At 49.5% G+C, this 10,716-nt stretch overlaps 1 protein-coding gene across 1 annotated transcript in view; it reads right to left on the bottom strand.

Annotated features, from left to right (window-relative positions):
• Positions 1-779: 779 nt before the first annotated feature.
• Positions 780-10,716, bottom strand: part of JAG1 (jagged canonical Notch ligand 1) — a 35,350-nt gene continuing 25,413 nt past the window's right edge. Inside the window, exons 13-26 of the mRNA XM_046678277.1 lie at positions 10,536-10,686; positions 9,683-9,847; positions 9,122-9,235; positions 8,462-8,575; positions 8,245-8,358; positions 7,987-8,103; positions 7,466-7,493; positions 6,921-7,006; positions 5,658-5,771; positions 4,920-5,029; positions 4,595-4,828; positions 4,256-4,387; positions 3,914-4,064; positions 780-3,057 (exon numbers count right to left, since the gene is read on the bottom strand). Coding sequence (XP_046534233.1) covers positions 2,600-3,057; positions 3,914-4,064; positions 4,256-4,387; positions 4,595-4,828; positions 4,920-5,029; positions 5,658-5,771; positions 6,921-7,006; positions 7,466-7,493; positions 7,987-8,103; positions 8,245-8,358; positions 8,462-8,575; positions 9,122-9,235; positions 9,683-9,847; positions 10,536-10,686 — 2,088 coding nt within the window. The 3' untranslated portion in view covers positions 780-2,599. The remainder of the gene's footprint in view (positions 3,058-3,913; positions 4,065-4,255; positions 4,388-4,594; positions 4,829-4,919; positions 5,030-5,657; positions 5,772-6,920; positions 7,007-7,465; positions 7,494-7,986; positions 8,104-8,244; positions 8,359-8,461; positions 8,576-9,121; positions 9,236-9,682; positions 9,848-10,535; positions 10,687-10,716) is intronic.

Below are 10,716 nucleotides of genomic sequence, written 5' to 3'. Positions count from 1 at the left end.
CGGTCCACTCTTAAACAAGATGCCCATTAGGGAACCCAATTCCTAGCCTGGTAGAAAGAAAGCAGTTTTCCAAGAATGAAAGAAAACATCGGGCAGCTTTTCCTCCATTCGTTGCTCCAGTTGGAGTTGTACTATGAAAACTGGAGGTGGGTGGCTGGCCTGAATGCAGCTGGGGGACAGCTCGAGGGGAGGTTAAGCTTTGGCTTCCCAGCCAGAAGCAGGGAACTCCCGGCAACTCCGCGCAGGTGCTGGAAACTGTCCAGGTGCCCATCACCACGGCGGCTCAACCCTCCCTGCAGAGGTGCCAGAGGCAAAGCTTCTCCCACCCCACCGCATGAGGCGGGGGCAGGGATGTGTTTGCCTCTGGCCCCAGCAGCCACGGAACCATAGCGTCCTGCCTTTAACAGGTGGAGACAGCCCAACTCTAGAACTTCATGGAAGCCCAGACACCTGGCACCCCACGGCTGCATGGCAAGGCCAGCTGAACACTCACTTCTTGGGAACAAGGTGATGAGTCGATGGGCCCTAACCCCAGAAGCCTGTAACTATTTCCTGTGCAGTGAGGAAACCACCCCGGAGGCGTAAACATGCTCAAAAGCCACGAGGGTGTGGTCTGTAATGATGGCAAGACATTAATATTAATCCAAGTAGCCAGAAAAAAAAAGCATTTATTCTCCCTCTTCATCCCCCAACGCCAATTCCAAGCCATTTAAAACCCTTTTAGTGTGGTGGGCATTTCTCGTGAGTGCTCACAAACAATTCACCTCCACACTACAGGCCATTAATCCAGTGGTGTTTATTCAAGCAGTATTCACACTTGCTGTTGAATAACAAGGGAATCAAGGCCCCCAAGACAGGGCTCTCACAGCTCCAGCTTCACAGCAGCCCCACCGTTTGAGAACTTCAGATGAATTTTGTGCCTGAAAAGGCTTTCAGTTCTTCGTCCGTCCATTGCCCCGTCAAGCACGGCCTATTGACCAAACCCCGATGACCAGAACAGACTCAGCGGGGTGGCAAAGGCCCAGCGCAGAGCCGGGCAGAACTACATAAGCTCAGAAGAGGCCACACTGTTCCATGTTTTCATACAAAAAATTTAATAAATATTACTTTTCAAAATTTATTGCCAGGAACAACACATCAAAGATGCATTTTTATGTTCATATAACACTAATAGAACAATACAAAGTATCTTCACGGTCTCAACGGTGAACCAACGAAATTACTGTTTTATAAGCCTTGTTGATCTTAAACTTGGGGAAGAGCATTTTGATTTCCTCAAATTAAGGCAGGCAGTATACTCTATGGCAAACCTAAACAGTGATCTTACTGGACATTTTACGGTTCAAGTATTCAACTAGCTTATTAGAATACTCCCTAAATGCAGTAGCTAACAAAAATCAAATCTACAAGTGGTTCCGTATTACATACGAATGGTGAAAAGAAATCAGAATTTACAAAATAAGATTGGTGTGCTTCCAACTTCACACGATTTGATATTTTCAATGATATTCAACCACTCACGTTTTGGCTGCGTTAAGTCATAGCTCACCTTGTTCCCTTAAACTGCTGGGTAGCAGATCACCTGCCTGTCTTTTCAAGTCTAAAGCAGAAAAAAAAAAAAAAAAAAAAAACCTGTTCTAGACTAATTCTCAAACTGCCTCAGTCAGTCCTTAAAACGTGTTTTAAAGTGATGCTAGAGAAGGTGTTTTAAACATCTGACATCGTACAAAAGAAAGATTCCACCAGTATTCCAGGCACGGAAGCCCATCCTATTGTCTTAAAATAAACTATTTTCAAACACCTTAATTTTGGCTTACAGGCAACACGTAATAAGAAAATAAGTTCAAAAAAATAAAGCCATACACTTACAATGCTATCAAAAACCTTCAATTCTAAACACATACATATAAATAAAAAGGAATGATGTTTTAAGGCTCTTGATTATTAAGTTAATAAATCAAATATACACAGTGATTAATAAAAAAAGAATTATTTACATAACTATACAAAAATTCTACTTTTGACACATTTTTCCTCTTTAAATTCTTCATTTTACCAGCAACTGCTGACATCAAGAGTCCCCCCTCCCCCAACAACAAAATACAATAAAAAAAATAAATAATAAACTCATTTGTGATAGTTGCTGTGGTTCTGAGCTGCAAAGGCACTTTCAAATACAGAACTACTTGTACGTCATCATAAAACCAATATACAAAAACAACTCAAGAGTCAATAAATATAAATAAAACTATGATCCTAAGACCGCATCACCATCGGGACATCTGGCAGAAGTGGAGGCTCAAGGCCTGGGGGCCGGGCATTCTCCGGGGAGCCTGATCCAAGATGTGTCGGCTGTGGGAAAGGCGCACCAGTGCACTCTCGACTGGTTTTTGCATAGCTGTGAGATGCAGCACTTGACTTCCCAGCCAACCACAGAAACTACCATTGCCAGTGTAAGCCAGCTTGTCAAAACTTAAATTAACACAGGGTTCTAAGTCAACAACAGCCTCAGACTGGAATAGGACACGACAGTTGAAAGAACTACAAGCCCCGAGTGCCCTCGACTCTACCTAGCGGTGGCGGCAGCACCCGCAGGCTGCTATACGATGTACTCCATGCGGTTGAGGCTCTGGGCACTCTCCAGGTCTCTGTTGTCCTGTTTGTTTGTCCAGTTTGGGTGTTTTGCCGGCGTGCCGTTGGGGGGCTTCTCCTCTCTGTCTACCAGCGTGTACGCCGGCTGTTTGGCAAACCGGGCTTTCTGCTGGTGCTTATCCATGTCGTCCTCTTCCACCTCCGAGTTGTGTGTCCTTATTTTTGACATTTTGGAGTTTTTGTTCTCGTAATCCTTGATGGGGACCGTGTTGGCCCCGTGCTTCTCGATGGGGTTTTTGATCTGGTTCAGCTGCTCCCTCACGTTGTTGGTGGTGTTGTCCTCGGAGGCTGAGCGAGCGTGGCTGCTGGGCTTCCGCCGTTTCCGCACGCACCAGTAGAAGGCTGTCACCAGGCAACAGATCCAAGCCACGGTTAAGACGGAGCTCAGCAGAGGAACCAGGAAATCTGCAAGGCAGGCACCAAGCCAATGAACTCTCGGAAGAAAAGCAAAGCAGCCATCCTGGGCACAAAAGGGCAACAGTGCTTCTCCTGTCCTTCATCCCTAACAGGGGCAAAGGGAACAAGTCCCTTCTCACAACTGCATGTTGTCACTTCACAGCTTGATAACCAAGTGCTGGGACCAGGGCCCTTGGAGACCCTGACACTCTTGTTCCCAGAGAGACTAGGCAGAGCAGCAGCCCCTACAGGCTCCCCCATTCCATGTAGGGAGAGCGGCTGTGGTTCAGTCAAGGGGAGTCTGGCTACTGAGGGGGATCATTATAGGACCCAGTTTTCAAAATTATCAGAAACCCAATCTGAGTGTGGATAGCTCAAATGCCCCATACAGTTATGTGCCCAATTTCTCACCTAACTACAACAATGACGCTCAAGATTGTCAAAAGGGGAGTCTGGATGTGCTGCAGGGCCATCAAGCTGTCTATCAAACCAGTGTCGCACAGTCCTTAGGACGGTCTGTCCCATGACACCAGAACACCAAGGGAGGCTTTGCCCTGCCAAGAACTCAAGGCTCAGCGATGCTCTGCCCCAGGGCTTGGCGAGGGATCTGGGAACAGTGCCTGTTCTTCAGGGCTGCCTGCGAGAGCACCACTTGTTAGCAGGGGAAAAAGTCAGGGCCACCTCTGCCCATCGCCATAGGATGTTGGTGATATCAGCTGGCCTCAGTTTTCTCAACAGTTCAATGGGGGCCTCAGGAGGGAGTAACTGTCAAGGTAACTCCTCGCGCCTGGTGGTTTTATCGGACGGTGTAATGAGATCCATTCGACAGTCATCACAGAAAGCAATGTTCCCACCTGACACCTACCTGTTCTGTTCTTCAGAGGACGCCTCTGAACTCTCACTTCTGCAACCGCAGCAATAAGTGAGCTGTTCCCATCACGTTTACTGACAAGATCTATAATTTTGTCGGTGATTTCCTTGATAGGGTTTCCATCGTCCCGTATGTCTTCAGCAGACTGGAAAAGGAAGAACCGTCAGTCTGGAAGGTCAGGGAACACTCCTCAGCAGCCTTTATTCAAAATTACTGACGACACACATATTGTCAAGCTCTCCTTCAATGTATTTGCTCTGTTCCGATACTGGCTAACTGAAGCCTGCTAATTACCCTACAATCAAATAATTCAGTGTCAGTGGGTCTTCTACTTACAATGGCCACGTGTATTTCATTGTTTGCAGAAGGGGAGGGCTCGCAAGCTATGTAGATTGAATATTCGGCGGAAACATTCTTCAAAATATTCAGATTCCTCAATTCACTGCAAATGTGCTCCGTGGTAAGACCCTAGAACAACAGATAAAAGCCCACACATGTAAGATTCTGGAAGAAAAAAAGACTGATGTTTCCTTGGAAATTAGGCTACATTCAAGCTGCACTTTGCTGTAAGACAGGAATTTAGGCTTAGGAGAACCAGATCCTAGCTTGTGACATCCCTGCCTCAGCACAAGCAGACACACACCACTCCAAGTGGAAAAAGAAGTTGTTCCGTACCGGTGACATCATCTCTTTGTTGAAGGTGAACGTGATATTTGCGCAGTTATCCTGGTAGTAGGGGTCAGAAGAACATTTGGTCTTCACCGGCTGGAGACTGGAAGACCGACACTCGCCCACCCCAGTGCAGGGCCGGACGAAACACTGGTCATCCAGGATAGGGATGCAGCTCTGCCCGCTGGGGCACTCACTGTGCCCTTTGTGGAGCAGGCAAGGTCGAGGGCCACACCAGACCTGGAGAGAGGGAGACAGGAGCGGGCAGCTTAGGAGAAAGGCCCACCAGCGATTCCAGAACACAGGTGACCTGCGCAGCCCCAACGCGTACCTTTGAGCAGGCAATCCTCCCGTTCAAGCACTGGCAGGCATTGCAGTCGTCGTCCCACTTGGCCCCATCTGGGATCACACTCCCCATGGTGATGCAAGGTCGTCCTGAAACTGAAAGGTGGAAATGCGTGAACGGAAGGAGTTTCCTTTTCTGTGGCCGGATCTCTCAGTTCTTCACTCCCTCCCTGTTAGGAAATGGTTACACACGTGCCCTTTGCCACATGACAACACAGCTCCTCCCACAAGGGCCAAGTGTACTTCTCTCCCTCCCTGGGTGTACGGCCACGTGACCTGCTTTGGCCCATGCAACGCTAGGGAATGGGATGTGAGCAGAGTCTCTCACAGGTGAGCTTAGTCTCTTGCAAGCCTGCCATCTGCCAAAAAAAGAACGTGCCCCAGATGCAGCTGCTGGTCCAGGGACGGCGAGGAGACACACAGAATGGACCCGAGTTCAACTTGCAGCACACAGCACTCTGCCCACCCTGCATGCCCACGAGCGATACAAGTAAATGTGCCACAAGTTCTGGGATGGTTTGTTACATGGTGTAACTTCAGCAAAACCTGACTAAAAACAACACCTACCCTGTTTTTAGGGGACCCCTCAAGCTTCCCCTTCTCTAGGTTCCCACTGTATGTGCCGTTTTCTCCCTGAGCACAGGAGCCACTCACAGTCAAATGGTGACTGCTGTGCCTGCTCGCCCCACAGGACACTCGGGCAGCTAGGGCCTGGCCCACGTACCTTCCTGGCACTTGGCACCACTGTGCCCCGGGGGGCAGATGCACCGGTAGCCATTGATCTCATCCACACAGGTCGCCCCAAAGGCACAAGGTGAAGACTGGCATTCGTTGATGTCTAGGAGAAATGGAGTTCAAGTTTAGGCTCCAATGGGAGGCAGCCATGTTTTCCTAAGTTTTTACTGATATAACATGCAGAGAGAAAAGCATATGAGTTGTAAGTATGAATTTTCATCAGGTAACCAGCAGCCAAATAAAGAAACAGCTCAATACTACAAAAGCCTCCACCAGCCACTGGCCCTGAAATCACCACTAGTCTGACTTCTGACAGCTGAGAATCAGCTCAGGAGGCAGCAAATTTTAAATAAGTCCCCTTTCTTCTGATATACAATCTAGAGCAAGGGCTAGCAAAGTTCTTGAAAGGGTCAGATAGCAAATACTTTAGGATTTGCTGGCCATGTGGTCTTTGTTGACTAATCAAGTCTGTTATCATAGCATGAAAGCAGCCCTAGACAATACATGAACGAATGTGCCAATAAAACTTTATTTACAAAAACAGGCAGGCCAGATTTGGCCCCCGGGCTGAAGTCTGCCCACCCCTGATTTAGAAGCACGAAATAGATACAACACAGCCCCATCTAGTGCTAAAGGCCAATCAGACTTGGGGATCTCAAGTACCAGCAAAATTTCAAATAATCTGGGGACAAGAAAAAATACAATTATTCTATCACCTTTTTTTAATAAAAGAAAGGGCAGTAAAAAAATAGGAAAAAGCCTCAAAATAAAGAATCAACTTTACGCTTCCTGAAAAACTGTACTGCCTGCCCCCATTTTCTGTTTTAATCCTTTCACCAGGGCCCGATCAAGCCTTGGGAAACTACAGCCCTTGTCCCTTTCAGTGGTGTTAGCTGTCCTGCGCCAGTGTAGCTGTGGTTAATGTCCACTTGCCCATAATTTCATGTTAGTCATAGGGGAAAAGCACACTCTTTCTTTAGGGCCTCAGAGTAGATCAATCATCAAATTCTGTGGCTGGTGCTCCCTCCCCTAGGATGAGGAGGGCTGCGCCACCCGGGGAAGGACCAGCAAGTACCTGGGAGGATCCAGCCAGAGGCATCTTAGTCCCAGCTGGAGGTAGGAGATTACTCGCCTATCAGGGCTATTTAAAGGGAACCCTGGCCTTCATTGTTTTAAAGATGAAAGGTCTCAAGCTGAGGGGTGCAGTAGGGGAATAAGGCCACTGGGCAAACCAGTGAGGGGCGGTCCTTACTTATTCTGCAGTCAGGCCCAGCAAAACCAGGGGCGCACTCACACCGGTACCAGTTGTCTCCATCCACACATGTGCCACTGTTGTAACTAAGAGGAAAGGAAAGACCATGTCAGTTACGAATGTCTCGATCCCCAAGTCTGGCTGCCAGTTCATCAGAGGCTGCCACGCCAGTTACCATCAAGCAGCTCTCACACTGCCTGGGGAACTTTAAAAATACTGATGCCTGGGTCCCACCCTCAGAGAGTCTAATTTCACAGGCCTCGGCTGCAGCCCGGGCACTGGGACTGAGAAAAGCTCCCCAGGTGATTCTCCTGCACAGCCAGGGTTGAGAATCACCGCTCTAAATGAAGACACAACCTGGCTAATTCAAGTGCAGTGCACGGACCAGCAGGATTGGCATCGCCTGGGAGCTTGTTAGAAAGGCAGGGTCTGCAGCCCCACCCCAGATCTCCTGAATCAGAAGCTGCCTTTTAAACAAGATCCCCCGGTGAGGTGCATGCACGTTACAGCCAACAAGTGCCGGCTTAAAAGGTGGTCACACTTACCAGGGGTGAGGACTGCAGTCATTGGTATCTGCAAAGCAAAAAGACAACTTAACAGCGAGGCTTGCAAGAGGGAGAGCAGCCTTAGCCCTAAGTAAAAACACCACTTATTTCCATAACACCCAAATGATAAAGTCACAGTTAACACTAGGCAAAATGTGCTTAAGACCTCGGCTCAATTGGAACCAGGCCTGCACCACACTTTGTTCCATTCTCCGTGGGACACATGTACACAGGAAGAGGCCCTGGTAGGGGCGGGGAGGGGGTGTGAGAATGGGAGGAGGCAGGCTGCTGCTCAGTCCAGAGCTGGGAACCGAGACGCCATCTGTCTCCACTTATCTCCTCGGCGACTTTCTCATGCCCAGGTCAGGGCTGCATCCCATCAAGTCATTAGAACAGACCCAGGTGATGCAGGAGCAGAGATCAAACAGCTCTGCTTCTGGTTTCCATTGCCAGTCCCCGAGGGTGTCAGGATGTGCTCCTGTAGCCCTCGCCGAGTTCAAGGCGGGTGGGAGGACACTCACTCTGAGTACAGATGGGCCCTTCCCAGCCTTCTTTGCAGACACACGTGAAGGACTCGCCGTTGACCACACAGGTGCCCCCATTATGGCAGGGGTTGGGCAGGCAGCTACTGTTTCGGGCTACAAGACAAGAGCAGACAGGATCACTCTCCCTGAGGATTCAAAGAAAGTCTGGAGGGGCAAGAACCAGACCCCAGAAAACAGTCATGGGTGCTCAGGTGGCCACACCCACTGCAAATCCCACCTGGGGCAGAAAGTTACCTATGTTGCAGGTCGTTCCTTCCCAGCCTCCAGGGCACATGCACTTGAAAGCATCCCCTTCGTCGTAACAGGTGCCACCATTGTTGCACGTGGCCTCATCACACTGGCTGTCACCTGGAGGAGAAAGATCTCAGTGTGAGCCCCCAGCCAGCCCCACTCACAGAAGACGGAGAGGAAGGGGTCACCAGGGATGGGACCCCAGTTGGCTGCCACTTACGTGAATGGCAGGTCTTTCCTTTCCACCCATTTTTACAGTCACAGTAAAAGTCGTTGACGAGGTCACGACAGGAGCCCCCGTTGTGACAGGGGTTCTGGCTGCAGTCATTAATGTCTAGAATCAAAGAGGAGACACCCAGCTGAAGACGCTTCCAGGACCATTCACAGCACTGAAGAGCCACCTTTCCAGGGCCACCGCTACTCCCTGCTTTCCGTGCCACGTTCCCAGACCAGCTGCACAATCCCAGGACTTAAACACCATCAGGCTCTTCCAGGAGTAAAGGAGCCCGACTCGGTTACTTTTAATGCCAGAAGTGAGGCCAGACAGAGGGACAGGCTTTTGTCACTCCAAGGGAAATTACAATCAAGATGGGCAGAAATTACAACCAAAACAGAAAAATGATTACTTTCCTTGCAAGCAGGGATATTTATCATCCTAATTACACAGTTTGATTCTATAGCTCCTCAGCAGAAGTTTCCCCCGGCTGGCTGTCATCAACATTAACAAACGCAAACAGCACACAAGCAATGCTGTCCCAGGGCAGGAACCGCCGGTCTTGCTTTGCAATTTCCACTAAAAAGAAAGGCTTCCCCTGTGGGTTCTCCCACCACCCCCCCCGGCATCCCAGAGCTGTCTGTCCCCAAAAGACCACAGACTCACTGGTTTCACAGTAGGCTCCCTCCCAGCCGTCACTACAGATGCACTTGTAGGAGTTGACACCATCAATGCAAGTGCCACCATTTTTACAGGGGTTGCTCTCACAGTCATTAATATCTGTGAAAGGAAGAAAAAAAAACTAAATAAGGGACAAGTAATGCCATAGCCAGGCACTGTTCTAGAGGCTGCCTCCTGAGAAAATGCACCCAGCACCTCAACATTCTCAACTCCATCAGGACCATTTCTCAAATTCAAAGGGCAGCTTGTCAAGCAGGGGCCTCCATTTTATTTAATGCCCTCACAGTCTAAGCTAGTTGGTGGGAGCGGGGAAGGAAGAAAGCGGGACCACCCAAACTAGTAAGATTCCAGAACATTCTAAAATAAACCGAAGGCTCAGAGGTGTCAGTGACCTCATAAATTAAACACCACTCAGTCTTAGACCCTAGATGTAATGGTAAACCTTCACTGGTCTCAGCTGAAACAATTCAAACTCAAACGTTCCCCGAGCTAGGCAGGTGTAGGGTGGGGGGCACCGTGCCCCGATTCCCCAACCAGGGGTCTTACTTTCATGGCAGTACGTTCCAGTGAAGCCTTTGTTACAGTCACAGGTGAATTTGCCTCCTGACTGACTCTTGCACTTCCCATGGGGACCGCAGACGTTCGAGGAAATATACCGCACCCCTTCAGGCGTGTCGTTGGAGGCCATGGCCACCGTGCAGCTGTCAATCACTAGAAGACACACTGGGGATCAGAGCGTGGCCACCGACCCGTAAGACATGGCGTTTCTCAGCAGAGGGCCTACAGCAGGCCTGCTCTCCTGGAGATGGGCACCCGTGGGCCAACGAGGGTAAGAAGTCAAGAAGCCACCTTGGAGGCCAAGACAGGCAAACTGCCGTGTCACACTGTGACAAGCAAAGTTGAAACTGCGGGCAAAGATGAGGTTTTTGTTGTAGTGGTTTTTCTGTGTTTTTTTTTTTTTTTTTTAAAAAGGGCATTTAAACAGTGTGTGTCTGTTTAAATTTAAATGAATTGAAATTAAGTACAACAGGAGTCTCCATATAGTTGCCCTTTGTCACACTCTAAATGCTCCATGGCCACACATGCGCACCTGACAGTGCAGATATGGAACATTGCTGCTGCTGCAGAAAGTTCTACTGACAGTGCTGCCCTGAGGAATTTGTCTCAGCGTTGCGAGTGTGCCCACCCCAGAACAAGAATGCTAAATGCGTTTCACATCCTCTCCCACCGGTGGGCCTGTGCCGATTGTTTCCATGTGTTCTGGCTCCCCTAAGCAGTCTGGTTAGGGGTTTCAGTCTCCTCACCTGCCCTGCTTCTCAGAGGACCGAGGGGCAGTGACAAATGAGGAAGGAGGAGTGAGCCCTGGAGCAGAGCCAGGAGCCGGGCTGGGAGGGAGTACCTTCACAGGGGGTCGTGCGGCAGTGGTCTTTCAGGTGGGAGCAGTTCTTGCCTTCGTAGTCCTCGGGGCACTTGCAGAAGTAGTCGCTGGCACGGTTGTAGCACTGGGCACCGTTCTGGCAGGGATTGGGCTCGCAATAATCTATGTCCAGCTGGGAGGACCAGGAGCAGGGAAGGGGGAG

This window comes from Equus quagga, chromosome 12, assembly GCF_021613505.1.
Source record: "Equus quagga isolate Etosha38 chromosome 12, UCLA_HA_Equagga_1.0, whole genome shotgun sequence".
Lineage (NCBI taxonomy): Eukaryota > Metazoa > Chordata > Mammalia > Perissodactyla > Equidae > Equus > Equus quagga.
Note: the sequence above shows the minus strand (reverse complement) of the source record. Positions and strands in the feature narration are given on the sequence as shown.